Raw genomic sequence first — 26,644 nt, 5'->3', positions numbered from 1 at the left:
TCTGCTATCGCTGGAGAAAGAAGACGAGGACAAGGAGGAAGAAGACGAGGAGGAGGAGGAGGCTGAGGCCGGGGGTGGCTGCTGCCCGGCGGGCCCGGGCTTGCGGGGGACGGATGCCGCGCAAGAGTGTGCGGCTGGGTGGTGTAGCTGCTGCCGCTCGCAACGAGACGACGGGCGCTGCCGAGCGGAAAGGCCGAGCGGGAGAAGCGGGCGAGGAGGCGAAGCGCCGGAGGAGCCGCGGCAGCCCTGAAATGTGTCCCCCTCTGCCTCCTCTCCAGCGGCCATGTTAACCACCAGGAAACCTTCTGCTGCTGGGGCTGCAGGAGCTGCCGCCGCCGCCGCTTGCTCAGCTGGTAAGGAGGGAAAGGCCGAACCGCTTTCACGCCCCTAAGCGCCCCTTTGCTCCCAGGCCGCCCCCCACCCCCAGGCCAGAGGCTGTAGGCAGAGCCCTGGCGCGGTGTGCGCGAGTGTGTGAGATGCAGCCTTTCCCCCCTTGTTCCGCTGCCCCTCCGAAAGTGATCCGTGTTTGGACACCCGTCTGCACGCTGCTTTCTTTCTCTCTTTTATACGAGAAATAAAGCAAGTCTTCCCGTGTTTGGCCCTGGGAGCTCCCTGAGCTCGCAATCGTAAAGGTTTTATTACTAGACCCGGCAAGTTTGGGAGCGAAGCTGCGAGCGAAAAGCGCTTGTTGTTTCTGTTTTGTTTGATTCCAGCCGGGCTGGCTCGGAACCGGCGCGGTGGGGAGCAGAAAAGAGTTTTTGCACTCTCCCTCCCTATTCCGGATTGATAATCGGAGGGGGGAGGGAGAGAGCGTCGATCTGTTTCCCTTGAGGCAGAGGCGAGATGTCGAAAACTGGATTGGACGAGTGAGCCTCCCCTCCCTTTGCGACCAGACAGACGGTGCGGGGGGGAGAGAAATGTGTGCCACGCAAATCCAGTTTGGCTTCCCACTTAGGCTTCTAATGGTTGTGGGTTAATCATGGATGAAAGGCTTAAGTGGGTTAACACGCCGCGGCCTCCGCTCTGATTAGCCCGCTAGGAGCCCCGCTAGACCTCTGGCTGCACTTCGATGCCACGTTTGAGATCCGCTCCCTTATGATCGCTCAAACAATATTGCGATGGCAGCCGGAGGAAGAAGAGGGGGGGCGCTGGGGAGGGGGCTACTGGGGTTCCCTTTCCCACTTCCTCAACCACTTCCCCCTCCTGCCCTTGAGCCGGAGCCTGCTCTACCCTGTGGTCCTCAGCCGGTCTCTTCTCCCTTCCTCCGCAGGCAGCAGGGGCGGAGGGGAGAGCGCTCGCCAGTTCCAGTCTTCCCCGGTGATCGGGGCCGGAGGGGCCTCCCGGACGGGCGCTGGGACCGGGCCGCCGTCCCCCATCGCTTTGCCGCCTCTCAAGCCCAGCAGCGCCGCCCACACGGTGAGACTGAGTTGGGGTCGGAGGGTGCTGGAGGGATTTATGATTTGGACGAATGTATGGTCTGGGAGGTTGTGCAGCCGGCTAACCCAGATCCCCACCCCACCCCCGCACAATCCTCTCCATTCTCAAAATACTGTGCCAGCCTCTCATAAGCCCCCCCTCCCTTTTGCTCCTCCTCTCCTTGGTATTAATAGCAATCAATGTGCTAGGTACAGTCAGGCTGCCAGCCAGCCTGTCTGAGTAGGATCTGTGAATGAGCTCCCACAGGCCACCAACTGATTATGGAGGAGCCCTATTAATTATCCTCAGCAGCATGTCGCAACACGTCTTGGTCCTGTTACCCGTCTGGTTTCAACAGGTATTCTGGGGGAAGGAGAGGAGAGGGGAAAGTCCTTTGGAGTCACTTAGGAATCTTGCTCTGGTTGAATCTTCTGTGCAGATCTTGGCGAGAGAAGGTTTTGGGTGGAAGTGGGAGAGCAGTCAAGTTACCTGTGCCTTGAGTGATGCCATGGCAGTTTTCTCAAATCTGCCTATTGCCACTTTTCCCAGGGAAAGCCTCCAGGGTGGGTGGTTTGCCAGAACTGCAGCTTATGCTGCCCCTATATGAGACACAGGGCTCTGGGTGAGTGGATTCTGTGCAATTCCTTGGAAAGCGATTATTAAATGACCCGAGATCTGTGGATTTAAAACAAAAAATGAGATGGGGGAAATACCCCTTTGTAAAGTTGCCATGGAAGGCAGATCCTTGAATTATGTCGAGAAGCCTCAGTGGGTTTTGGTCATGAATTTTTCTTAATTATCTCTCTCTTTCACTTAATAATATAATAATGACCATTTGACAGTTAAGTGCTGTCCATGTGATGGGGTTTGGTGGTTAGTCACTGAGGTTAGTCACTTTAGTTAAAGGGTGACCCTTTTTCCCCCTCATACTGAAAAACCAAGGTTGGCCTCTTAGTCCTGAGATCAACTCAGACTGATAGGCCATTTCCAGGGGGAAAACAGGAGGCAGTAAGTGGGTAGGAGAGTAACATTGTGAATGTAAACACAGTTTAACTGCAGAAACTGGCGTTGCCTCGTGGCATGACTTACAGGGCTGTGGTTTCTCACATAAACTCCCAGTGGTAGCTAATCTTTCTAAGCATGATGATCTATTTTATGGGTGGTGGTGAAGAAAGATAGATCTGAAACTATGGCAAGGTGATGGTTTGCATTCATGGCGTTGTTGCAATTTACCTTTGCTTTCAACCTGAAAAAATAGAATGTGCATTGATATGACAGCCTTGATCCTGTATATTTATTTGAAGTAGCAGCTTGGAAAGCTCATACAATTAACTTGATAACCATATTATTGATCTGAGTTAGATGGTGGCTATGGGTGTGGGGTGTGGGTGGGTGTTTAATTTTTACAAAAAAAGGTCCAGGACTTACTTTTGCCTACAGGCAACAGCTCTTTGACCTGGAAGCTCCACCTACCCAATATGTATTGGACATGCTGGTTGTAGCTATTGGGAGAGGAGGAAGGGGATGCACTCTGCATTTGTTCAGGAACACTCTTTTTACTAGCTTACAAGTTTGAGGGATGATCCCTGATATTGAAACTCAGTTCCAGAGCTAAGCCTGGTGGAACTCTAGCTCAAATTAAGAAGCTTTCTACATTTGGACATCAGTACTGCATGGTCTTCCAATGTTCCAGTTGTGTTAAAATGTTCAGCTTCAGCAGCTAATAACTTCAACATGCTCTTATAGGGTCAAGGAGGATGCATACATTAAGGCCCTTTCTACACCTAAGGATTAAGCCAGGAAAATGTAGGGATCATCCCTGCCTGCTCCCGGGATCCCCTGTGTGTCATTTGCATGCACAGGGATGATCCCGGGACGATCCCTGGAAAAAAGGCAGGTGTAGTGTGGTGGCTACAGATACTGGGGAAGATCATAGAGTTGACATCAGAACTGTTGCCATGGGAAAAATGCATAACTTGGCATCACTGTGTTGCACACTGAGATTGTGGGTATCTTTAAACCCAGTGCAAGGGCTACATTGTATTTAGAACTAGCTGTAGACCAAAATATTCCAGGTCCATATAACTTTTCTGGAGGTTAAAAAAGAGATAAAAGTTCTTGCTGCAGCATCTAGGGATGGGATGTGGGGTGGGGGGAAGCATGTGGGAAATTGCATTTCCCCTTGATTTTCCTCTTTGGTTTTGTATCTGCCCCAAATATCCTCCCACCATAAGGGTTTTTCCCGTCAGAGCGGTTCATTCTCCAAGTTATTCCCACCTCAAATACCAAAGTGATCTCATGTGGGGAAGTGCTATGCACCATAAAAGAACCTTTGGCTTGAGCTCTGTATTTATGGCAACTTGTGTTGCTAAGCAGATGGACGGCTGCGTGTCAAGAGTGGAGCTTTTTCAGACTATATGGCTTCGTTCCATCCCCCACCACCTCAGTTACGCTGCAACTCTGATCACCAGGTTTCTCTTCAAGTTTGAGGCTCCTTTCATTTACTGTCTAATTTCTTTGCTTTTTGGCATTCTCTTTCATTCCAGCCCTTTCTTTCCTAATTGTAGTGATTATTGCTACTTTGTCTTCATCCTCCCAGCCTTTTCTGGTATCCATGAAACTTTAAGCAAAGATTATTTCCCTTGCCTGTTTTGCAGAGCGATGTGTCCGTCCACTGTCATAACTTCCCTTTCTTGCTACATGTGAATATTACCTGTTTTCACTTTTGAGAGCACAGTTGTTCCTTTCATCATTCACTGCTCTTAGTGCCATTTATGATAAGTCTTGTGCAAATGCTGCTTAATCCTCCTTAACACCTTTCCCCGAGTCCTAAGGGTTGCTCCTCTTTCAGACTCCTCCTTGGGCTGGTTGACGCATTATGGCTACCATGGATGGCCACATGTAGCTCTTGTATTAAGAAGCATCTGAGCTGCATGGGGAAATTTTGTAAACATTACCAACTTGCCATAAGAGCACCACCACTGTCAGGTACAGTTATTTAAAGTGACTGTACACTTTAAATAACACGTGGCTATAACACGTAAACCAAGAGATGGGGAGCATTTGGCCATCTATATGTTGTTGGACCACAACTTCCAACAGCCCTCACCATTGGCTATGTTGGCTAGTATTGATGGGAGTTGCAGTCCACCAGCATCTGGAGGACCACATGGTTAATGTGGAGATATCTGTGTGCTGATGATCATTTGGTCAGAAGAGAAGTGACAGAAGTCCAAACCAGGGACAGGGGAAGTCAAGCTGTCAAAATTGTACTCTGAATTAACAAATTCTGCTAAAATAACTTCACCAAAAATGCTGCCACAGATGCAGATTTCTTAAAAAAGAAAATCAGAAGGCAGTCTTTCTCAACTTAGGGTTCTTAAATGTTGTTGGACTACAACTCCCATCAACCATGGCCATGGGAGTTGAACAGCATCTGGGCATCCTAGGTTGGGAAAGGCTGTGATGGAGTTCTCCCATCCTGAATCTGTTATTACAAGTAGATGTGTCCCCTAACCTTTCATTAAATCAGTTAATATGTGCTTATAGATTAAATTCTCCATGAAAAAAAATGCACAATTTAAATAATTAAATAATTAAGCAACGTCATTGATTTAAATCAGGTCCCTATCTTGAAATACATGTTTCCCAAACAAGCATGCATGCTAGCTGGTTGCTATAACAACTAAACATCTCAGTTTGCAAAGAGATAGAGCCTTTATGCAACCGAGGAGCATAATCTAAAACTTTGGGCCATGCAATCCACATGCGTTTTGCACTGCAGAATTGTATCTTCTTAGAGATAGGAGGCAGATTCTTGCTTGGCTCTCCCTACACATACCACGATAATAAGAAATATCGCTTACTTGAAGGCTAAGGGTGCAATCCTGTGCGCATTCTAAAAAGCCATTGATCAAAATGGGACTTATTTCTACGTAAACATATATACGATTAGTCTGTAACAATTGTCCAGAACTTTTCAGAAGCAAGGGATAATTACTGGACAAAATGTGTTTCTTCCTATAAGACGTAAAGTTAACATTTCTTGTGTTTGGCTGGTAGAGCCATAAATATTTATAATCTAAGAACTGAAAACTTTGCTGAGCTGAGATAGTTGAAGGCCATAAAACAGGAGCACACAGTCTTTAGATGGATTCAGAAAATGATCCTGGTAATGGTTTTCTAGTCACCGGGTCGAATAGGAAGCACCGAATGGGGCTGTTCACACGACATGAACAGTGAGGCCACCATTTTGCATTCGTCTCTCCCGCTCAGGGGTTATGTGCTGCAAACCCAGCGAGCATGGATTATGCAAGGGTTAAACAGTCCCCCACGACAACCCCCAACTGGTGGGTGGGGTGGGGTTGCATGTGCAACCTGGCGAATCCAGTCAATAATATGTGTAACAAGTGGTACCTTCAACAAAATGTTGCAGTGTGGGATGTTCCTACTCAGTGTTATTTATTTATTTGTTTGTTTATTACATTTCTATAGCGTCTAATAGCCAAAGCTCTCTGGGTAGTTCACAACATCAAGTCCTTTTTCAGAATGCTTCCATTTCATCCCTTGTATTTCCATCCTCTCCCCATTCCCACTGAGCAGAACTCCAAGCCTCCCTATTGCGTGTGGATGTTGCCACTTCAGCTGTAAAATGATCCACACTTGCCTCTAAACTTTGGAAATGGAGAGAATGACACATGGCAATCTAAGTTAGTCATTACCAACTTTTTGTGCTGATTTCAAGGGGAAATGTGACTAACTTAGACAGGATCCAACCACATCTTTTATTCTCAGCGCATCTCAAATAAAAGTCTATCAAGAAAAATTGTCTTTTTAAATGAGAAACGGACAAAATCAAGATATCATCCCCTTGAATCTGTTAGGGGTGTGCACAGACTCCCATATTCAACTTGGGCCCTGATTTGGCACTTTGAAAAATGGGCCAATTCAGAGGCTGTTTGACTTGGTACTGAACCCAAGTCAAGATTCTGAAATCCAAGGCTTTGTGACTTCCATTTTTTAATTTTTAGTATTACATTTTTATCCTGCCTTTTTTCCTCTTGCAAGAAACGAAATGGCTTACGTGGTCCTTCTCTTCCTCTCTGTTTTATCCTCACCACAACCTGTGAGGTAGGTTAGGCTGAGAGTCAGTGACTAGCCCAAAGTCACCCAGTGATCTTCATGGCCAGTTAGGGTCTAGAGCCCAGATCTCTCAAGTTCCAGTCCAAAACAATAGCCACTATACTACACTGGCTCTCATTTTGCACGGTAGTCCCACTGACTACCATAAGAAATAAAAAATGGAGACAGCTTTTTTTCCCCTTTTGGTCAGCATTGGATGATGTTTGCAGGCATAGTAGCCCTTAGAGGGGATTATCCTTACCGAATGTGAGAGAAATGTTTGCAGGGATTTTGGACCCAGCCTCGAGAAGCACCAGAATGATCTGAAGGGGCCCAATTCTGCTTGGACCTCATCTGAATCGCATCCCTGGTGTCTATATAATCAGTTGCAATTTCTAGGACAGTTTGTCATTCAGGGCGGAAATGGATGAATTCTCCACTTAAAAATACCAGACTAATAATTATGTATTAAGGTTTTTGTGATGCATTAGAAGAGTGCTATAAATTGCTGCACATTTGTCTGGTCTTTGAAAATGGTCTTTGAAAAGTAGTATGTACCAAAGGCAAAAAAACAGTTCCAATTGCAGGGCCTTTTTCATTTTTTCTTTGCCTTTTTATGATAAAGACAAGTGCAATCTTCAGAGCACGGTTTCTTGAGTTGGTAATTCTCCCCGTAATTCCAGTGACAAGGCAGATGTAATTACAACTTTTAAGCATTGCAGTTAATTGCAATACTGTTGTTTTGAAAAAGAAAGGGGGGGGGGAACCATGAAACATGAAATTAACACTGAAAACCCATATTGAAAAGGATCATAAAGGCACTGGAGACCGGAAGAGGAAAAGGAGAGCAAAGATCCCTGCTGAGTACCATTTCCATGGCGATTTATTTTAAAGGTTGCACTCATCCACTCTCTTCTGTTTATGACTTGGCCAGTATTACTGCTCACCTATAAACACGCTGCAGCAGAAATAAATTGCAATGAAGCATGCTTCACCCGATACCCCATATGTCCTGCTATATGATCAGCTGCACAGCTGCAGCCAGCTGTCTTTGAACAATCCTAGAAAGGAAAGTACCTCCTAGAATGGCCTTTCTAGGGCCATGCTGTCACTACCCAGATTATTATCCCCTTGGATGTGGAGATCTGAGTCCTATTTTATAACGTCGTGGGGTTATATAACATTTTTGTTAGTAGGCTGCCATATAGAATGTCTCTCGTTAAATGAAACCACATAACAAATGTTTCCCCCTTTTTTATATAACAAAAAAAGCTCATCAACATAACTTGTTCAACGATAGTTCCATAAGAAGGCCCCAGCCTTCACTGTGAAGGCTGCCCTTCACAGTTCATAAAGAGGAACTGTCCAGGTATTCTGCACCAGCTGTCAATGGGAAGATTGCAGTGATGGACTGTTTGAATGAAACTGTGCAATCATGGAGAGTGTATGGGTGCCAAGGGTTACACTGGAAATGGGAAGTTGTGTTAGGGAGTGGATTATTTCCTGTCTTGGTCCACATTGAGCAAGCATAGATAAGTCTCGGCCTAATTTAAAAGCCCTTTACAAGCAGTCAGTTTGTATGCCTGGCAGGAGTGATCTGACTGTCCCCCGGCAGCCTGCTGGGACAAAGAGGCAGACAGACAGGCAGGCAGACTAGTACGTCAGGGAGAGAGAGAGAGTGGTGTGGCACCATCAACATTTGGTTCGGGCCTCAACCACCACTTTCTTCAGCCTCGCTCATCATGGCCTCCTGACAAATTACCCCTGAGGGTATGTGATTCTCAACTTAAAAACAGTTCCCCGCCCCTGATGTAGAGAATAAGATAATTTTTCTGCCCAGGTAAATTAGGCAAGTTAATCAGCATCTCTTGCACTTGAGTCTTCAAAAATCAGCTTGGAGTATTTCAATAGTTCAACTACCAGTTTGGCAGGAGCAACTGTCATTTGACTCTGTTAAAAGCAGTATTCCTCAAGCATCATTTTGTACTCATTTCTGATTATTTTAAAAATGCTTTTTGCAATGCATGAGATTTCTCACAATGCTTGTGGCTGAGAGGTATGGACACCGTGGAGGGAAATGTTTCATTTTTGCAGACACATAGTCTGTGGCCAGATCTACACCTTGTGTCAAATCATTATAATCCCATCATGGTAATGCTATACCCCTCTTGTGCATTTATACCTCTTAGGACACACAATGGTATTTGTTGCAGTATTTCGGGTAATATGGAATAAAAAGCAGGAAATAACACTATGGGCCTAATCTACACTAAGCAGGATACTGCAGTATGAAAGCAGTATATGGTGTCAGTGGGCCCCAACAGTTGTCAGTGCACTTCAATACCGCTATAAAGCAGTAGTGTGGCTCCTGCTTTTTATATACCACTTCCATATTGCTTTCATAGTGCAATACCCTGCTTGGTGCAGATGTGGCCTATGAAAGCAGTATATGTAATCCATCCACAACTGGAATGCCCCAACAGCTGTCAGTGCATTTCAATACTGCGATATAGCAGAAGTGTAGATCTAGCCTGTATCTTGCCTCTAATAAACCTTCAGAAGAGTCCAGATTCAGTTTGCTCCATTTCAAAGTTCTCTGAAACAACTCTTCCCTTTTGAGTTCTGGATTGCGTGTGTGTGAGGCCTTAGCTAGAACTAAGGTTTATCCCGGGATCGTCCCGGGGTCATCCCTGTTCATGTAAGTGACACACAGGGGATCCCGGGAGCAGGCAGGGACAACCCCGGGACGATCCTGGGTTAAACCTTCGGTCTAGCTAAGGCCTACGTGTAAAGAAAAGCCGTATTTTTAAGCTGTAAGAATTTTTTGCTTTGACAGCCAATTTGGTTTATCAGCAGTCCTCATTTTAAAGTATCTAGTTGATGCCAGGAGAGGCCAGCCTGACACATGCTAGCCTGTATGGTATCACCTGCCCTCCCGGCACGCCAGCAGTGGAAACTGTAATGTCTAGCAGCGACAGGTGGAGATTCTTTTTCAGGGACATCGACAAGATTCACACCCACTCTTTCCTTCTAATCCCTTTGATCTGCTGACTGCTCCAGTCTAGCACTGCATAAAGGTAAAGTCATAGATACATCTCCAGAATTGGAAGTTTTCCCAGTTTACACAGAGACTATTGCACCCCAGTGGGAAGCCATCTCCTATTGGAACCCTCCCGGAGTTTAATTGGCCTGGTTATCCACCTCAGCCTTCTGCCAATCTCCCCTAAGTAGTCCAGATTGAAAAGTGAGCCCTTTTACTCCAGAAGCATGACTACTAGCCTTGATGGCTCTATGCTACCTCCAAGCTCAGTATCAGCAAACCCCTGAATTCTAGCTGCTGGGGGACAGCAGACGTGTAGAACTTCAGGCCTGGGCAACAAATCTGGGAACCCTGCCCTCTTTCCCCCAACCACTGAATTGTCGGGTGTTTCCCTAGTTTTTGTGCAGTCTTTTTCACCTTTCTGCATGGTTGAAATGCCTCTCCAAAGGCTTGATTATTGACAGGAAGTGCTACATGCTGGTATTTTTGTTGTCTTGGCCCTGCAGCCCCACCCACAACTGGAAGGCAGCCGCCGAAAGCTTCTCAGGTTTTCAGACTGAGAGAGGTTCTTCACCCTTGATATACCTTTGCTGTGATCCAACCGGGCTCTTATATTCTTAGGATGTCAGCTCTTTTGGAATGCCAAGGCCATTTCCTTTGTATGGGATCAATATATTAAATTTGGAATCAGGACATTGGTTATCATGTTTAAGACTGACCCTCCCCTTTTATTGGTTTTATACTGTTGGTCTTGAATCTTTTCCTTCTGTTCCTCTGTGAAGTGTACCTGAGTACAAAGCTTAATCTGGAATTCTATTGTGTCTTGCCTGGTGAAATGGCATCCCCAGATGCTTCTCCCAAGCCTAGTGGTTAGCACTTGATACAGGTTTATCAGGGAGAATGGTAGAGGAGACTGAGCAGAACTTTGGCCATTGGTGACTGGGAAGGTATACCATCATTTCATCCACTGTTTTCCCCTTGTTAGTTATGCTTCCCTTCCCTGTTTCCCCTCCATTCTGCTTGGGGACAGAATGGGAAAAGGTGGTGGCGATAATGTGAACCCTAGCGAAGGGTGAGGAAGGATGGGGTCATTGCAAGTCTAATGCTTCCAGGGTGGATTTGATTTAAATCAATTTAATTTAAATGATGATTTAAATCATGATTTATTTAAATCCCTACTCAGAAAGACTCGATTTAATCATGTGACCCCCCCACCCCCCAAAAAAGTGCACTCTTCCTCGCTATATTTTACACAACTCAGAGTTACCAAAGACTCATTCTTGCTGGTATAATCTTAATATTTACAAATAGATGAAGGTTTCATTTTTAGAATAGCAACTTTTCAGATTAGTTTTACAGTTATATCAAAAAAATACTGATACACATCATAGATAGATAATTATGAAATTATTGTGAGGTGAACTATCTCCAGTTTATTAGGTTAATCATTTATATTTGGACAACTTTTCTGCTGTACTTTATTGGAAGGAGAAAAATAATCTTACAGAAAGCTCTGAAAGAGCATGACATTGTGAATGGATTAATGGAATTCATTTACCAAAAAAATTAAACAGCCTCATGCTACATAATTAAAAACTAATCTTTATTTCATGATGAATAACCTCTGGACTATAATGTATCTTAAATAGAAAACTATCTTTAGATAGATTTTTACTCAAAAAGAATTTTATTAAAAAAATCCAATTTAAATAAAAAAATAGATTTTTTTCATTTTTTTGTTTTAAAAAATAATTGTTTTTTATCCACCCTGAATGCTTCCCATGGTGGGGAGGGGTCCTGGTTGAAGCCTCTCATGTCACCACCTTCAAATAAGGCTCCTTCAGGTTTCAGGGGGGTGGGATTGCAGAAAGGATAGCAGAAGAGCCTTCTTACATGAGTGAAAGTAACCTTGTGCTACTTTGGATCCAAGCCAAAATCTAGAGTATTGGCTAAAGTAGGGGAACCTTGGAATTTGTAGAAGCTTATCAAGGGTTCCTCAGTGGGAATATCAGTCAAGGCCAGCAAACTATTAACAACTTTGCCTTATGATGTGCAGCAACTAGGAAGCAGAGACCAGGGTCCTTCTGGTCACTCAAGGGTTTGGTGAGGTCCAAAAGGCCTGACCAGTGCCCCTAGAATCCATGAGTTCTTCAGTATATATATATAAAAACCAGTCTGGAAAGTTTGAATATATGGTTCCGAGGTCTCATCATCCATGACTGAGGTAAAACTAGTTTATAAGAACTCGGCTTTCTTCCAGGAATTGACTGTTTCTGCTGAAGAGCTTCTGTCTGAATCTTCCATTCTGATAGGAAATATCATTGTGCAAGTCTGCAGTTCTTGCAGTAGTTTGCTTTCCAAGCTATTTATAAAATGGACACACCAATGGAATGTTTGTCTGTGTTTTGGCTCTTTTGTCAGCTTCAGTTGTTTAGGGAAGAAGTGAAACTGCCTGAACCTTCTGGGCAGACCTACTTTTTGCATCTGGTGACCCACCCAGAGGCAGTTGTGATTAGCTAAGATTTCTTGATTCAGCCTGAGGTTAGTGAGTGTATGATTAACTTACTCACATTTCTAAAAGTGGGAGAGGCTCTTTTCTCCAAGATGTCATTACAACACCTTGGTTTTGGAGGACTGTGTAGGGCAGCCTTCCCCCAAGGTGGTGCCTTCCAGATGTGGTGGCCTAAACAACCATCCATGCTGGTTGTAGATGATGGGAGTTGTAGTCCATCACATCTGGAGGGTGCTGGGTTGGGGAAGGCAGGTGTAGGAAAGTAGGCTCTGAGGTCCTGTTATTCCTTCTCTGCCTATGAATTACTTCAGTGTTTGCCTCTCCTCACATATTTACAAGCAGCAGCAACAGTAGTGTAATAAAATAGGCAGTTCAGCTGTTCTTTGGGCCCGTGGGGATTTTAAAGAAGTCAAATAATCTGCTTCTTTCTTGACAAAAATACTGTGACAACAAGAGAATACCAGGAGCTAATGTGCTATTTTAATGTTGCTATCTTTTTTACCCCCTTTTTCCTTCAAACTTTAGTATGAGTTCACATTTGGAAGTATGATCTTTTTGAATTAATAGCCCTATTCATGTGTTCCAAAGGAGGATAGGGCTGGGACTACACAACTTGGTGCATGCCCTGTGTCTTTCTGTGCACCAGCCTTCTACCCCCTCCCAGCCTTCATTCAGGAAACTTGCCCTGTAGACTGGCAAGTACTGAAGTGAGGTTTTGCACGAGTTCAGTTGAACGCAAGTAGGATGTTCTACGCGAATGAGGATCCTGATAATCTGTGCATAGGGCCAGTATCACATGAGAACCTGGTTGCATTTCTAAATGTATGGTTAACAGCAGTCACTTCAATACAAAGCTGAGCAAACCCGACAACAGGGGTGGGAACCTGTAGTCTTTCAGATGTTGAACTCTAGTTCCCATCATCCCTCATCAGCGGTGATGCTTGCTGGGGCTGATGGCAGCTCGGGGTTCCAAGAACATCTGGAGAGCCACAGGTTGCCCATTCTTCCCCTACAGAAAAAGGTAGAAAGAGGACCTTTTGAGGTTCTTCAAATGCGGGGGGTGAATGTTCCTTCTCACTGCACCCTGTTATGGTTGGAAAAATAATGGGGCACCCCAGCCTGCTTTGTGTATGGAAGGGAGGGTGGCAATGTTACCTCCTGTCCTTGGAACAATGATGGAGATGTCAGAGTACAGCCAGATGGATGATGCCTTGTGCAGCCCAACTAGTTGGGCAGAGGCACACCTGTGCTGATTTAAGGCCATCAAACCGTACTTAGAGATGCAGTGACAACATGGCTACCTAGCTTCCAATAAGGCAGTATTAGCCAGTCAGCAGTGTGTGTGTGCATTTGCTTGCTCCTTTCCTAAACTGTCAGAAAGAAGGGGGACTTTTTAACGTGTTCCACTCTGTCAAGAAGTTGAAAGTGAGCTCTTCAAGTAATTCTATGTGGACTGGCTCCTTATTTGTATAAATAGATCACAATTAGGAGAGGAAAGATGGAGAAGACAACAGTCATCATCCAGAGTGGTGACACGACTTACTCAAACCACCCTCTCATGGCTGACTGGCTGAAGGGGACCAAGGGCAATGAGTCACCCCCGGGGGCCTTGGCAGTTACTTTAGTTCCCTGCTCTGGCTTTCTCAGGGTGGATAACACTTAAAGATGTTCTGTAAACTGCCCAGAAAGCTTTGGCTATGGGACAGTATATAAATGTAATAAATGAATAAATAAAGGTGTGCTGGTGTGTGTTGATTTCTGACACACCTTTTGGGAGTCCTTGGCAAGCCGCACCCAGAGCAGCCTGTTGGAAGTCAACGTGCAAGTGTCATGACTGTCATCATGTCCATCTCCACAAGGCTGCCACTATGTGTCCACCAGTGTCCACATGTCAATGCATACAGAGTCTTGTGAAGATTGCTCACAACGACATCGCTGTCTCTATTTTTGGTATGAGGGGCTGGGAGCCAGGAGTGAACAGTGCAGCTGCACTGAGGTGGGTCTGAGACATGGAACTCAGTGGTGTGCTTGGGATTTGTTGAGAGCAGAGAGGGTGTTGCAGGGCACTGATGTGAACCAGAGAGACTTTGGGATAGTGTAGTCCAGCACAACCTTCAGCTGTCTTCATTTCTGTGTGGTCCTCCACAATGTCTTCTGGCCCTCATTAACTGTCTGCCTCACCAAGATTGTATATCACTTGCTCCAAACGTATTGCTGTGGGATGTGACAATCAGGTAAGGGGTTTTCAATATATTTAAGCAGGGTCTTGTTCAAGAATGCTTCCAGGGAGGGAATGGGGAAAAAACAGACTGGGAATGACAGAGTTGTCCACCATCTTTCCTTCCTAGTAGGAGCTTCCTTCATGGAATTGCTCGGCAATGGGTTTGATGGCAAAGATGGACTGTCTGAATGGGAACAGAAAAGAGAAGAACAGTGTGTCTCTCTGTGTGAGCATGCATGTATGCTGTGGGTAAAACTGCAATTTTTATTAGTTTAATGGCAAATTAATATCTTTAGTCTTTTTAGAATGCTGAAATAGATTGGTTTTGTTACCAGTTCCAAGTAATAGAGTAGATGAATCACAATGAATGTATATTAAAGTTCAATTAGTGCAGATTCGTTACCCCATAACCAAAATACATGGGCCTGCTGGCTCATGTGGAGGAACTGTTCGACCCTTTCCTCTGTATATAAATCTTTTATTTACTTATGGAAGTTGTAAGTCACCCTATAGCTGCAGCTCTCAAAGCACTGTACATGATTTTGAGGTTCTGCTTGTTCACATTCATATAGTAGAAGTAATAAATTACTCAAAAATATCTGCCAATGAAGTTACGCATGATTTAATGCGATGGCTGTGACCCAGACCTTCCTTGAGCTGCCAAAATCATGGGAACTGTAACAATTGCATATAGCTAGGTGAATTTCAGACCCATAGAGAATTCAGGGTGGGCAGAATTCAGGCTCGTGGGGCTGTCTTTGGTGTTTACCAGAACTTTACTAAAAACTAGTGGAGTTGGCATGCGGACATTCACTAAGAACTAAGGCACAGGGTGCCTCTGAGCATATGCCCAGCACAGGGATTTGTGATCAGTACCAGAACCAAGCTCACAAGTGGGGTATACTGTCCTCCAGACTTTCAACAAATATTTATTGGTGAAGTGAGGATTTTAACACAGGCAGCTGTATTAGAATTCTCTATGTGTGTGTGTGTGTGTTGGGGGGATATTTTTTGCTCTTCCTCTGTGTGACCCATATCCTTCTGTAATTCTTTAACAGACTTCAGTGGTAGAAATTGCTTTTAGTAGCTCCAAAATACCAAGGATTGGATTCAGAATCTGCTTCCCATGGATGGAAGGGCTCCACTCAGGGAAGGGGCCTCCATCCAACCTCTGGGGATCCTGCCTTTTTCCCCCTGCCACACATGCACACACACTAGAGTTCACCACATTCAGCAGGATCTCTGGACTCTGAGCAGCATTTTCAGAGGGCTTGGAGGGTGCCACGGGGATGAGGCATCAGGGAAGTCCACTATCACCAGCCCAGTTGCACATGTGTAAATGTGGAGTATGTAACTGGTAAGTCTGCCACCTTTTCACCAGTGCCTTCAACAGACACACAACAGGTAGAAATCCAGCAGATATATCTATCCTCGTCATTGTAATTGTATACTGGGAGAAGCTCCACCTTTCAAATTGTTGCCTGCACAATAACAATCGCAGAGCCACTGACAGGAAAACAGTGACCACTATAGCTGGAAAACAGGCTCATGATTCACTGGGTGCTCAAAACTCAACACTTATGCTAGATTCAGAATATTTGCTCACTTCTTCATAAGGTACCTAGCAGCAGCAATAAGAATGAGATGCTACCCATATTTTGTTCATGTTCCTAATGAGCAAGCTTGTAAAAGTGGCAAGAGAGATGTGGGGTTTTGAATTATGGGTTTCTGGATACAGCTGGACTATTCCTTCAACATATTTCCTCAGTGTTTGACATTTTATGATTTGTCTGCCTGTCTCCGTTGTGACGTTATTCCTAAATGGTGGGATACGTGTTTTGCAACAAGTCTTAAACCAGCTAGGGACAGCATAAAGGTAATTTCAGTCTTTTCTCCAGAGATGCCAAAAGCAAGACTGTAAATAGATCTGATAAACTGCTATTGGTTTAATAAAATAATCTCCTATTGATTCTGACTCATTCTCAGTGACCAACACAGTAATAATCTTATAGCCAAACATGTTTCCAGGAAACTGATGGAAAACAAATAAAAGGTCCTCTCTCTCTCTCTCTCTCTCTCTCTCTCTCTCTCTCTCTCTCTCTCACACACACACACACACACACACACACACCAAACACACACACAAATCCCTGCCCCACCCCCACCAATTGCAATGACAAATACTGCCATAGATTTGAGCAAGTAGATTGTGGGATCTTTCCAGCCCAGCATTTTGTAACCTTTATTAGGGACTGGAATTTGCTTGATGCCTGAATAAATTTGGGAGGAGGTGGTTCCATGTGTCTGTGCTTATATTAGCTGGATTTGTTGAACGTGTGTCAACTGTGCGAATACACATTTTTTCTGCAGGTATTTTTTTAACCACATATGTAGAGCCATTCATGAACACTACCAGATGGTGTGCTTTAGATATGTGTGAGAACTCTTTTCCGCCAAGTTTGTTTGTTGTGGCATACATCTCATGCTGCTGTTTCAGAAACATCTGATTGTCAACAGTAGCATGTAAAACACGTGTAAGGAAAATTTAAAAACTTAAGGTAACAAGAGCGTAAAGATCCTATTGTATCCCAGTTCAAAACTATATTTTTAAATGTACTGTTATTTTAATTTTTTGTATTGGGAGTTTCACTGAGAATTTTGTGTTGAAGGGTTAGATGTATCAGATGTTAAATGAATAACAATTTGATACCAGGTGGTCAATTAGGGAGAAGTGGGCACAGCTTTCTGGGATAGAGGGCAAATTGCCTGTTATGGGGCAGTGGGTATTTGGAGAACACACTATAGACTGGGCTTGATCCAGAGAATGGGCCCTTCCGCAAATGCACAAGAGGCTGAGATGGGGAAGAGACTCCTGCTTGGGGAAGAAGGGGAGGTCATTTTTGCCGATTCACTCTGCAAACCTTAATGCCACCTCCCATGCTCTTCTGGAGGGTCCCCCAAACCCTCCAAAGCAGCTTTGGGGGGGGCTCAGGGGCTGCATAATGAAGGCAGAATCAGAACAAATTGCCTCCATCTCTTCCTCCTGGGTCTCTCCTAGGGAGTGTCCTAGGAGAAACCCAGTGGTTTAAGCATGTAAGCCAGGCGTGAGCTACATCCAGGAGCTAACCCCACCCCCACCCCCAGAATCTACTGGGAACCTACTGCCAAATTTGCTGCCAGAACTCAGTGGTGCTGCAGCAAAAAGGGTCTGAATTTTGACAGACAGCTGCAGCTTTTTTGGCAGTACGGGTTTGCGGGGGCTGCAAAAATAGTTAGGGCAGCACATGACGCCCACCCCTGGTGTAGGCCTTTGAGTTTTGGGATGGGATGATCAAATAAAAAGTATTCCCTGCCCACCCTCACTGCATTTATACAAGTTGGGAGTCATTCCATCCCGCCATCATTTTTTTAACTGGAGAATTCTGCTCTATATTTTAGGTTGGTGGAAATAAGCACACAATGAATGAGCACCTACATGTTGCCAGCCATGGGCAGATTCAGGTTCAGCAGCTGTTTGAAGACACTAGCAACAAAAGGACGGTCCTGACAACGCAACCGAACGGGCTGACGACAGTCGCCAAATCAGGATTGCCGGTGGTGCAAGACAGACAGCTGGACAGTGCTCATAGGCGGCAGGGGAGCTCCAGCTCTTTGAAGTCTATGGAGGGGCCAGGGAAGGTGAAAGCCTGTCCTATGACGCCAGAGCAAGCAATGAAGCAATACATGCAAAAGTTAACCACCTTTGAGCATCATGAGGTCTTCAGTTACCCTGAAATCTATTTTTTGGGTCCAAATGCAAAGAAGAGACAAGGTGTAATTAGTGGTCCAAACAACAGTGGATACGACGATGACCAGGGGTCTTACGTACAAGTACCCCATGATCATATCTCGTATAGATACGAGGTCCTGAAGGTTATCGGGAAGGGAAGTTTTGGGCAAGTGGTGAAGGCCTACGATCACAAAATGCATCAGCATGTGGCCCTGAAAATGGTGAGGAACGAGAAGCGTTTTCACCGCCAAGCTGCAGAAGAAATTAGAATCCTGGAGCACCTAAAGAAACAGGATAAGGATAACAATATGAACGTGATCCACATGCTGGAAAACTTCACATTCCGCAACCATATCTGTATGACATTTGAGTTGCTGAGCATGAACCTTTATGAGCTCATAAAGAAAAACAAATTTCAGGGCTTTAGCCTGCCATTGGTTCGCAAGTTTGCCCACTCGATTTTGCAGTGCTTGGATGCTTTGCACAAGAACAGAATCATTCACTGTGACCTTAAGCCGGAGAACATTCTGTTGAAACAACAGGGTCGGAGTGGTATTAAAGTTATTGATTTTGGCTCCAGCTGTTATGAGCACCAGCGTGTCTACACTTACATCCAGTCACGTTTCTACCGTGCTCCAGAAGTCATCCTTGGTGCTCGTTATGGGATGCCCATAGACATGTGGAGCCTCGGCTGCATTCTTGCAGAGCTCTTAACAGGCTATCCGCTCCTCCCAGGAGAAGACGAAGGAGACCAGTTGGCTTGTATGATCGAACTATTGGGCATGCCTTCCCAGAAACTATTAGATTCATCCAAAAGAGCAAAAAATTTTGTGAGCTCTAAGGGTTATCCCCGATACTGTACCATTACTACCTTGTCAGATGGTTCTGTAGTGCTCAATGGTGGCCGTTCCCGGAGAGGAAAATTGCGTGGCCCACCAGAGAGCAGAGAGTGGGGGAGCGCATTAAAAGGATGCGATGATCCCCTCTTCCTTGACTTCTTGAAACAGTGTTTGGAGTGGGATCCTACTCTGCGCATGACCCCTGGTCAGGCTTTACGGCATCCCTGGCTAAGGAGACGCTTGCCAAAGCCTCCAACTGGGGAGAAGACATCAGCGAAAAGAATAACAGAAAGCACTGGTGCTATCACGTCAATTTCCAAGTTACCTCCAACTTCAAACTCAGCTTCAAAACTGCGGACTAATCTGGCACAAATGACAGATGCCAATGGGAATATTCAGCAAAGAACAGTGTTGCCAAAACTTGTTAGCTGAGTTTGAATAATCCGATGCTGATTTTGAAAACAACAACAAGATATATTATGTCACTGAGCCTTATTCATGTGAAAAAGTAGCTCAGATTTCTATTTTTATTTGCTCAGTAACTTTAAACATTTGTATTTTTTCAGTACTCACTTTCAATATATAAGAAAAGTTGGTTTTGATTTTATAAAAATAACATGGGGACAATGCTTTAAGTTTTTACACTTTTTTTTAATGAAATGTTTTTTCTTATAAACTACAGTTAGCCTTACTATGGAATTTGTGTGGCACAATAATAAGTGTCAGTGGCAGGCCACTGGTTATGACCTAACCACCATACATTATATTTTGATGGGGAGGGGGGTGTTATGTCCCTTCCCCACTGCATAGTTCATACTGGCTTTTCCTTGGAGTGAATATTTAATACTTTCCTATTCCTGGTTTTATTATAGGAGTAGATTCCAATCCTGCAAACATTTACTTGTATTTTTCTTTGTTGATCTAGAAAACATTCAGGGGTACAAGTGAAGGTTGGCTGCATCCATAGTATAGATAATTAACAGATTTCCCCATAATACTTACTATAAATATTTATTATATGACAGTGAAAAAGTTGCATCCATAGAGGGTTTCCATCAGACATATACCAGCCTCTGTACTTGCACTGGATCCTACACAGTTGTTCCCTGTCAGGTGTCTAGAGAGAGAAAATGGTATTTTTGGGAAAGCATGAAATATATGCAATACTTCCTTCCTTATCACACTGAAATCTATTTAATGCTTTAACAGAGTAACATGGATAATTTATAACTTAGCATATAAAATTGTGCTATTTGACATATTTATGAACTTTAGCGATCAATCCTATGCATGTTTACTGAGAAGTCAGAGTCACTCTGTTTTGTGGAGCTTACTCCCAGGAAAATGCACACAGAATTGCTGCTTCAAATGTACAAAATGCCTTAGGCTACAATTCTATACACATTTAAGAGTGGAGTAAGTCCCACTGAACCAGGGTGACCATATGCAAAGGAGGGTTAAAGCTACAGGAGCCCTGCCCTCTTTGTATCAATCCCGGGATAAACCTTAGGTCTAGCTAAGGCCCCATAATACCTGACCATTTGCTGGGGCTTATGGAAGCTGCCTTCCCAAACATCTGGAGGGCAGTTAACTGCAGCTTTAACTGTTGTGATGAAGAGGGAATTTCACCAGGTGCTGCATACATAGAAACAACACCTGCTGAAATTCCCTTTTCTATACAACTGTTAAAGATACAGGAGCCCTGTCCTCCTTTCAATATGGTCACGCTACACTGAACTAAATGGGACTTACATCTGAGAACACATGATTAGGATTGCACTGTTAGTTTTGTAGCAGGATGTTTGTGTCTCAATCAGAGGAGAGGAGAAGTGAAGTGAAAAGATCAATCACATGGGAGGGGCTAGGTCAGAAGGACAGCACATATGGGATACTAGGTCAGTAGTCACCAGAAGAAGGCAAGCAGTAATTCACAAGTAACAAAGGCCCTGAATGTGCCTCTCAGGAAGATTGCAGTAGGTACAGAAATGCATTTTGGATATGAATGCCGTGTATGCTTACAGTATGCACAGGAATTTCCATTTTCTAACGCTGTCATACATTTCAAAAGACGAAGTATTTCATAGGAGTGTTTTTCAGAGCTCCATCTGACAAGCGTTTTATTGCATGCTCATTACTGGACATTCACGGATTTTTCATAGGTCCCTCACATGACGTTGTCTGCCTTCTGCCCCTTCTAGCCTTCCTTGTGCCACAGAAAGTCGGAAATATTTTTAAAACTGGAAGTTGCTGCTCTCTCCTGCTGTGTGCAGGAGAAGCAGTGTGATTAGAACGCCCGACTGAATGGGCCTCGTGCTTGTTGTTTACTTCCTGTTTAACAGGAAGTAACTGAGCGACAAAACCAGGAGCGGAGAAGCCACAGTAGCCAGCATTTTCCCCCAGATGTGATGGAGCTATCAGTGTTCCCCAAATTTCCAGTTTTTCCATTGGAAAAACTGAACAACACCAAAAAGTTCTGAATTGTTTTCCTATTTCCCCCACCCCCCACCTTTGACATCTCTACTCCAGGGCTTTTCTGAAAACTCTGAATACAAGGGTAGACCTGCATTGCTCTCACTGTCTATCTATACAGCATGGTGTTAGTCAAGGTCTAACAGTTTCAGGGCTGTGACATTGCAAAGCTGACTCATCAGTTTGGGACCTCAGCTAGACTTATCTGCTGCTGCTTTTCCTGTCTCCCCAGCTCTTAGGTCCATTGATGCAGGCAGCAAAGATGCTCTGATAGTAGTTTCTCTCTCCCTTCCACCAGGTTCTGTAAGGCCCATGGCTACCTCCGACTGGATCACTTAGGCCACAAGCCTGTACATCTTTGGACAGAAAAAAAGTCTTATAACTCCCAGCATGCCCCAACCAGCCTTGCTGGCTTTTACTTGCTGAGAGTTGTAAGACATTTTTCTGTCTAAACATACATAGGATTGTGCCCTTAGAGACTCAAAACAGTTCAGTTTAGCATATGCTACTCTTTTTACAGGCTGTGAATAACTACTGGGGCCACAGCTAGACCTAAGGTTTATCCTGGGATCATCCAGGGTTTGCCCCTGCTTGAGCACTGGATCCCCTGTGTGTCACCTAGAAGAACAGGTTTAACCTCTGGATAATCCAGGGATAAACCTTAGGTCTAGCTATGGCCTGGGTTGCATCAAATGAGGTACGACTGTAATTTAGCCATTGCAGGATTAAACCAGGGGTAGGAAACCCTTACCCTCCAGATGTTTTTTACTCAAAATCCTAGGCCTTAGCTAGACCTAAGGTTTATCCCAGGGTCGTCCCTGCCTGCTCCCGGGATCCCCTGTGTGTCATTTACATGAACAGGGATGACCCCGGGACAATCCCGGGATAAACCTTAGGTCTAGTTTAGGCCCCATAATACCTGACCATTTGCTGGGGCTTATGGAAGCTGCCTTCCCAAACATCTGGAGGGCACCACATTGCCTAGCCCTGGTATACATGTGTGCTTAATTCAGTTTTATCCCATTGAATTTGTGGACTCTGTACTTAAAACTGAAATTCAGATATGTTAAGGGATGGACAAAATGTTTTGGGGTTTTTCCAGAAACAATAACGAGCTACTGGATTATTTCTGAATAGGGGACTCCTTGCCAAGACTGAGGTAAGGCCCAATGTATTGGCTTGGCTTGGTTAAGTCATCAATCCACATTAAAATTGCAAAACTTGGCTCAGAACTAGGGCAGCCCAACATGGTGTGATGTGTGTGTGTTTGTGAGATGTTTGTGTGGTTCTGCCACAAGCCTGGAGAGATGAACTCCAAAATGTATTTTGTTAACATTTTTGATAGCATCGCTAAATATGAACAAACTGTTCTTCAAAAATGTTCCAGTATCCAAACCAGGATGCAAGATCATGTGTATAAAAAAAGAAACGTGGGAAGATGAATGAAAGCAGTTGGAAGCATGATACTCTAAAGTTTGATGTGAGTAAAGACAAAGTCATGCAAAGCAAAATGTTTTATGCTGAATATTTAAGGTGCAATCCTATGCATGTTTAGACAGGAAAAACAAACCAGACTAGCTGGAGCATGCTGGAAATTGTAGGACTTTTTTCTGTCTAAACGTGCATAGGATTGCATCCTTAACCAATCAAGCCATTGACATACACATTTGGGTTGCTTTGGTCTCTCCTGATTTTTTCTATCTAAGTGTGCTTGAAAGTGCTTAGCAGCCTTTGCATTGTGTGTTAAGAAGAATTGCCTGGTTTGAACCTGTATCTTCCAGACCTTGTACAAATTTCAGTGTTTACTTTGGGCAGTATTTAGTGTTGTCACAGCAGTAGCGCTGACATTGTGCTAGTGCAAACCAACACTAGGGCAACGTCATTTGCGAGGCAAAGGGGAAAAGCAAACGGCACCACTGAAATTGGGTGGCAAATCACTGCTTTTTTCTCTTTGGCCTAGCAAGAGCTAATGACATTGCACAAATATTGGTATGTTCTGACAGCATTGGATATTACCCTTTATTTTTTTCTGAGACAGTCTCAGGCACATTCCACCAAGACATTCTCCTGAGTACACCCTATTAAAGTAAATACGACCTGTGCAAGATTACTGCTTGTGTTCATTCATTTCGATGGAGCTTGCACTGGAGAACTTCCTGGTAGATTTGGCCTGTGTGATGGATTATGACCTCACTGATATATCTCACCTTCAGATCAATACAGCCTTCTGAGACTAACATTATTTATCTCTTCCTATAAACCATATTGGAGGTCAGTTTTTTAAAATGAAACTCTAAAAAGCAATATACTATATAAAAATTAGGGCTGGGCTATATATTATAAATGTTGCAAGATAGGTCTTTAAGCACCACTGTATGCACATCTGGAAAGCCTGGGCCAATCAGGTTTTCCAGATGTGTACAGGAGTATTTAAATATGTGTGCTCATGCATATTTTATTTCTACATTTTACAACAAATATTTGTTGCTGAAAACACCAGCTTAACACCAATGTTTCCTGCAGCAGCTGTATAGCACTGCCATTAGAATCTGAAGGTATTACTTGAATATTTAAGGAGATATCTATGAGATATTCTAGTAATCAGTGGAGTGGCATTTATTTTTCTTATGTTCTTCCTTATGAGGGATGTTCCAGATTTAGCAAAGACCTTGTCCAAGTGTTGAGTGGTACAAACGAATGCTTTTTTTAAAAAAAAAAGGTTGGCCAACAAATGAAAATGTGGGCAAACTTTAACTCCTTTACAAGCCTGGTATACTTGAGAAGCTTGTATGGGGATGGGGGAATCAAAAGACAGTTTCAGTTTTGTGTAATTTGTTTGTGATGATTGTTAATGAAAACCTTGAAGGAAAGAGCTGACATTTATGTAGATTTTTCAGTTTTATCTGCATGGTCATTTTCAAGGAAGGAAACCTTAGGCCTGTTCACTTCTTTCTTCTGTCACAGAAAGACCTTAGGTTTTGATCAGATAAATGCCAGAATCAAATAAAGGTAATGGAGCCTGGTTCACTTTTTATTCTCTTTGCATGGAGAAAAAGAGCCAAAACCAGGTTATGATTTCTCCCCCCAAATTAGCAGGTGAAAAGAATATAATTCAGATAAATTGTGTCCTGCACTGAAAGGTTGTTTTTCAAATGCAAAATCAATGTCACATACGCAGCAATCATGATATTAGTGAGGAGTTTTAAAGTGTCTCAGGCTTAAGTTAAAATGATTGTGGATGCTAGAGTAATGAGAGATTTGGTTTGGTTTCAGCCAGCTTCAATTATAATGTTCACAACTTTGTTGATATGCACAAATATAATTATATTAATTGTAAAAATGTCTTTAATTACTTAAAGCATGGTCCCCAGAGAAGCCAAGAAAGTTTCCGGTCAATTTCTTTTTTAAAAAAAAATTCGGATATTTCATTTTTCTAGAAAAAAAAGGAAAACATGTTTTTTTAATTATAAGTTTTGGACATAATTTTTTTAAAAAATGATGAATTCTCAGGAAAAAAAACAGAACCCTGCTTGCCAACCACCCCCACCCCACAAAAAACAAAATTGCTGAAGAAGAGACCCCACCTCACCCCACACAAGTAATTTGTGGCGAAAAGAGGATGTCTGTTAATGGTTTAGCAACTTTAATTATTGGATAATATTTAAATTCCCATGTTTGCAAATGTAACTACTTGTCCCCAAATGACACTACATTATTTATAGTATTAAATGTACACCATTCTATAGTGTGTGGCTATGCAATATTCCTTGTTGTGTGTGTGTGACAGTAAAAGTGGCTTTGGGATTAAACTATCCATAGTTTATCTTGATAATTAGTTGTTCACGATGGCTCTGATCCTGATCTCCATGGGCCCACCAGTGCTCGAATGGAGTTCCTGTGTGTGCGCAGCATTCCCCATTCACTGAAATGCTAGGCCGTGTACAAACACAAAGGTTATATGGGGAGACCTGCATCCTCCCTGGAAGTGAATGAGGAAGCCATTGCATTCATGGGAGTTTTACATGCACAGGAATGCACCTGCATGCACCAGGTGCTCTGGATGGAGCTGCAATTTATTCCCCCACCCCCAAGAATTCATTGCATTAAAAAAATTGATGATGAAGTTTTTAACACAATTTCAAAGATGTAAACATAAAGTTAAATGGAAAAGATTCATAGATCATTCATGACTAAAACCACTGATTCTTTCTTTTTAAAGAACCAAAATTTAAATGCTGATAGTGCTTTTGGATTTATCATATTCATAGATGCTACCGGAAACTTTTAGGCCCAAATACAGTGTGCAGAGCTTTTTCTTTTTTTTAAAAAAAAAAAATCCTAATGTGAAACCTCCTGTATGCTTTTAAAATAAAAAAGAGGCAGACATCTTACAATTTTCAGTGACTTGGCTGCTTTTTATTGTAGCTTATTTATAATTGGGAAAGGGAGAGGAAAGGGGAAAAAACATTTTAAAGGATGCTGCCTCTTGCTTTGACATGATTTTGTTTCTAAGGGCTCTAATTAGTTGGTCTGATCCATGTTGGCTTGGAAACTTCGCTTAGTATCACATGTTACCATTGTCTGGGGACATCTGTGCTTCTTTGCAGAAGTAGTAATAGCACAGTCTTGTCTTGTCTTTGGTTGCAGTCTCATTTTACCCAGCTCTTGCACCGCTGGAGTGATGGATAATTTGCTTCTTCAGTATGTTGGTACAACCAGGGGGACAACAGTGCAAGATGTGCAGAAGAACCATGGAGGATCAAATTGTGCCCTTGATGTTAACAATGTGCCTTTTGTTATGAACAACGCCATGTTGTGGAGCATGCAACGTTGTCTCTAACCCTTTGGATGCTGTACTATGTAGTAAGGTTGAAATCTATATTTAAAACACTATACTTGTTTTTAACATGTCTCTGAGCCTAATCTACTAGCGGCCTCTCCTGTGTACATGTCAGTGAAATTAATGAATGATCTCTAAGAGCACTTTAGTGTATTCTTCAGTGACTCTTTCAATTCTATCCATTGGGCATGAGCAGGAGAGGTTTCCAGTCGATTTTGCCCCATGTCTACAAGGCCTTAATATAGATCAATAAGGCAATTATACTACTTAGCAGGGGACAGAATACTCTGTTGTAGGAATTGTCATGCATCTTCAAGGGTTAAAGATGGCACTTCATAGTAGTTAGCTGTAACCTTAACATTGGACTGATTTTTTTAAAGAACTGTTTTTTGTTGTTAAGACAGCACTAGACAGAAT

The 26,644-nt window shown here is 43.5% G+C and overlaps 1 protein-coding gene across 2 annotated transcripts; it reads left to right on the top strand.

Moving 5' to 3' along the window:
* The first annotated feature begins 228 nt into the window (after positions 1–228).
* On the top strand, positions 229–25,599 carry DYRK2 (dual specificity tyrosine phosphorylation regulated kinase 2). Of its 2 annotated transcripts, XM_063133919.1 has the most exons (3): positions 229–353; positions 1,271–1,416; positions 17,749–25,599. In XM_063133919.1, exons 1-3 carry the CDS (start codon positions 284–286, stop codon positions 19,348–19,350), a joined length of 1,818 nt encoding a protein of 605 aa, XP_062989989.1. In that variant the 5' UTR covers positions 229–283; the 3' UTR covers positions 19,351–25,599. The 2 variants fall into 2 exon arrangements, with proteins under 2 accessions (XP_062989989.1, XP_062989990.1); XM_063133920.1 differs by lacking the exons at positions 229–353; positions 1,271–1,416 and adding an exon at positions 1,639–1,774.
* Positions 25,600–26,644: the final 1,045 nt, after the last annotated feature.

The sequence above is a fragment of the Elgaria multicarinata genome, chromosome 9, assembly GCF_023053635.1.
Source record: "Elgaria multicarinata webbii isolate HBS135686 ecotype San Diego chromosome 9, rElgMul1.1.pri, whole genome shotgun sequence".
Lineage (NCBI taxonomy): Eukaryota > Metazoa > Chordata > Lepidosauria > Squamata > Anguidae > Elgaria > Elgaria multicarinata.
Note: the sequence above shows the minus strand (reverse complement) of the source record. Positions and strands in the feature narration are given on the sequence as shown.

Bases quoted from the DNA above. Each gene is read 5' to 3' on its own strand.
- DYRK2 (XM_063133919.1), top strand. From the start codon at position 284: ATGTTAACCACCAGGAAACCTTCTGCTGCTGGGGCTGCAGGAGCTGCC. The intron at 354-1,270 runs GTAAGGAGGGAA...CTTCCTCCGCAG, and splicing joins CGCCGCCGCTTGCTCAGCTG to GCAGCAGGGGCGGAGGGGAG. The intron at 1,417-17,748 runs GTGAGACTGAGT...TCTATATTTTAG, and splicing joins CCAGCAGCGCCGCCCACACG to GTTGGTGGAAATAAGCACAC.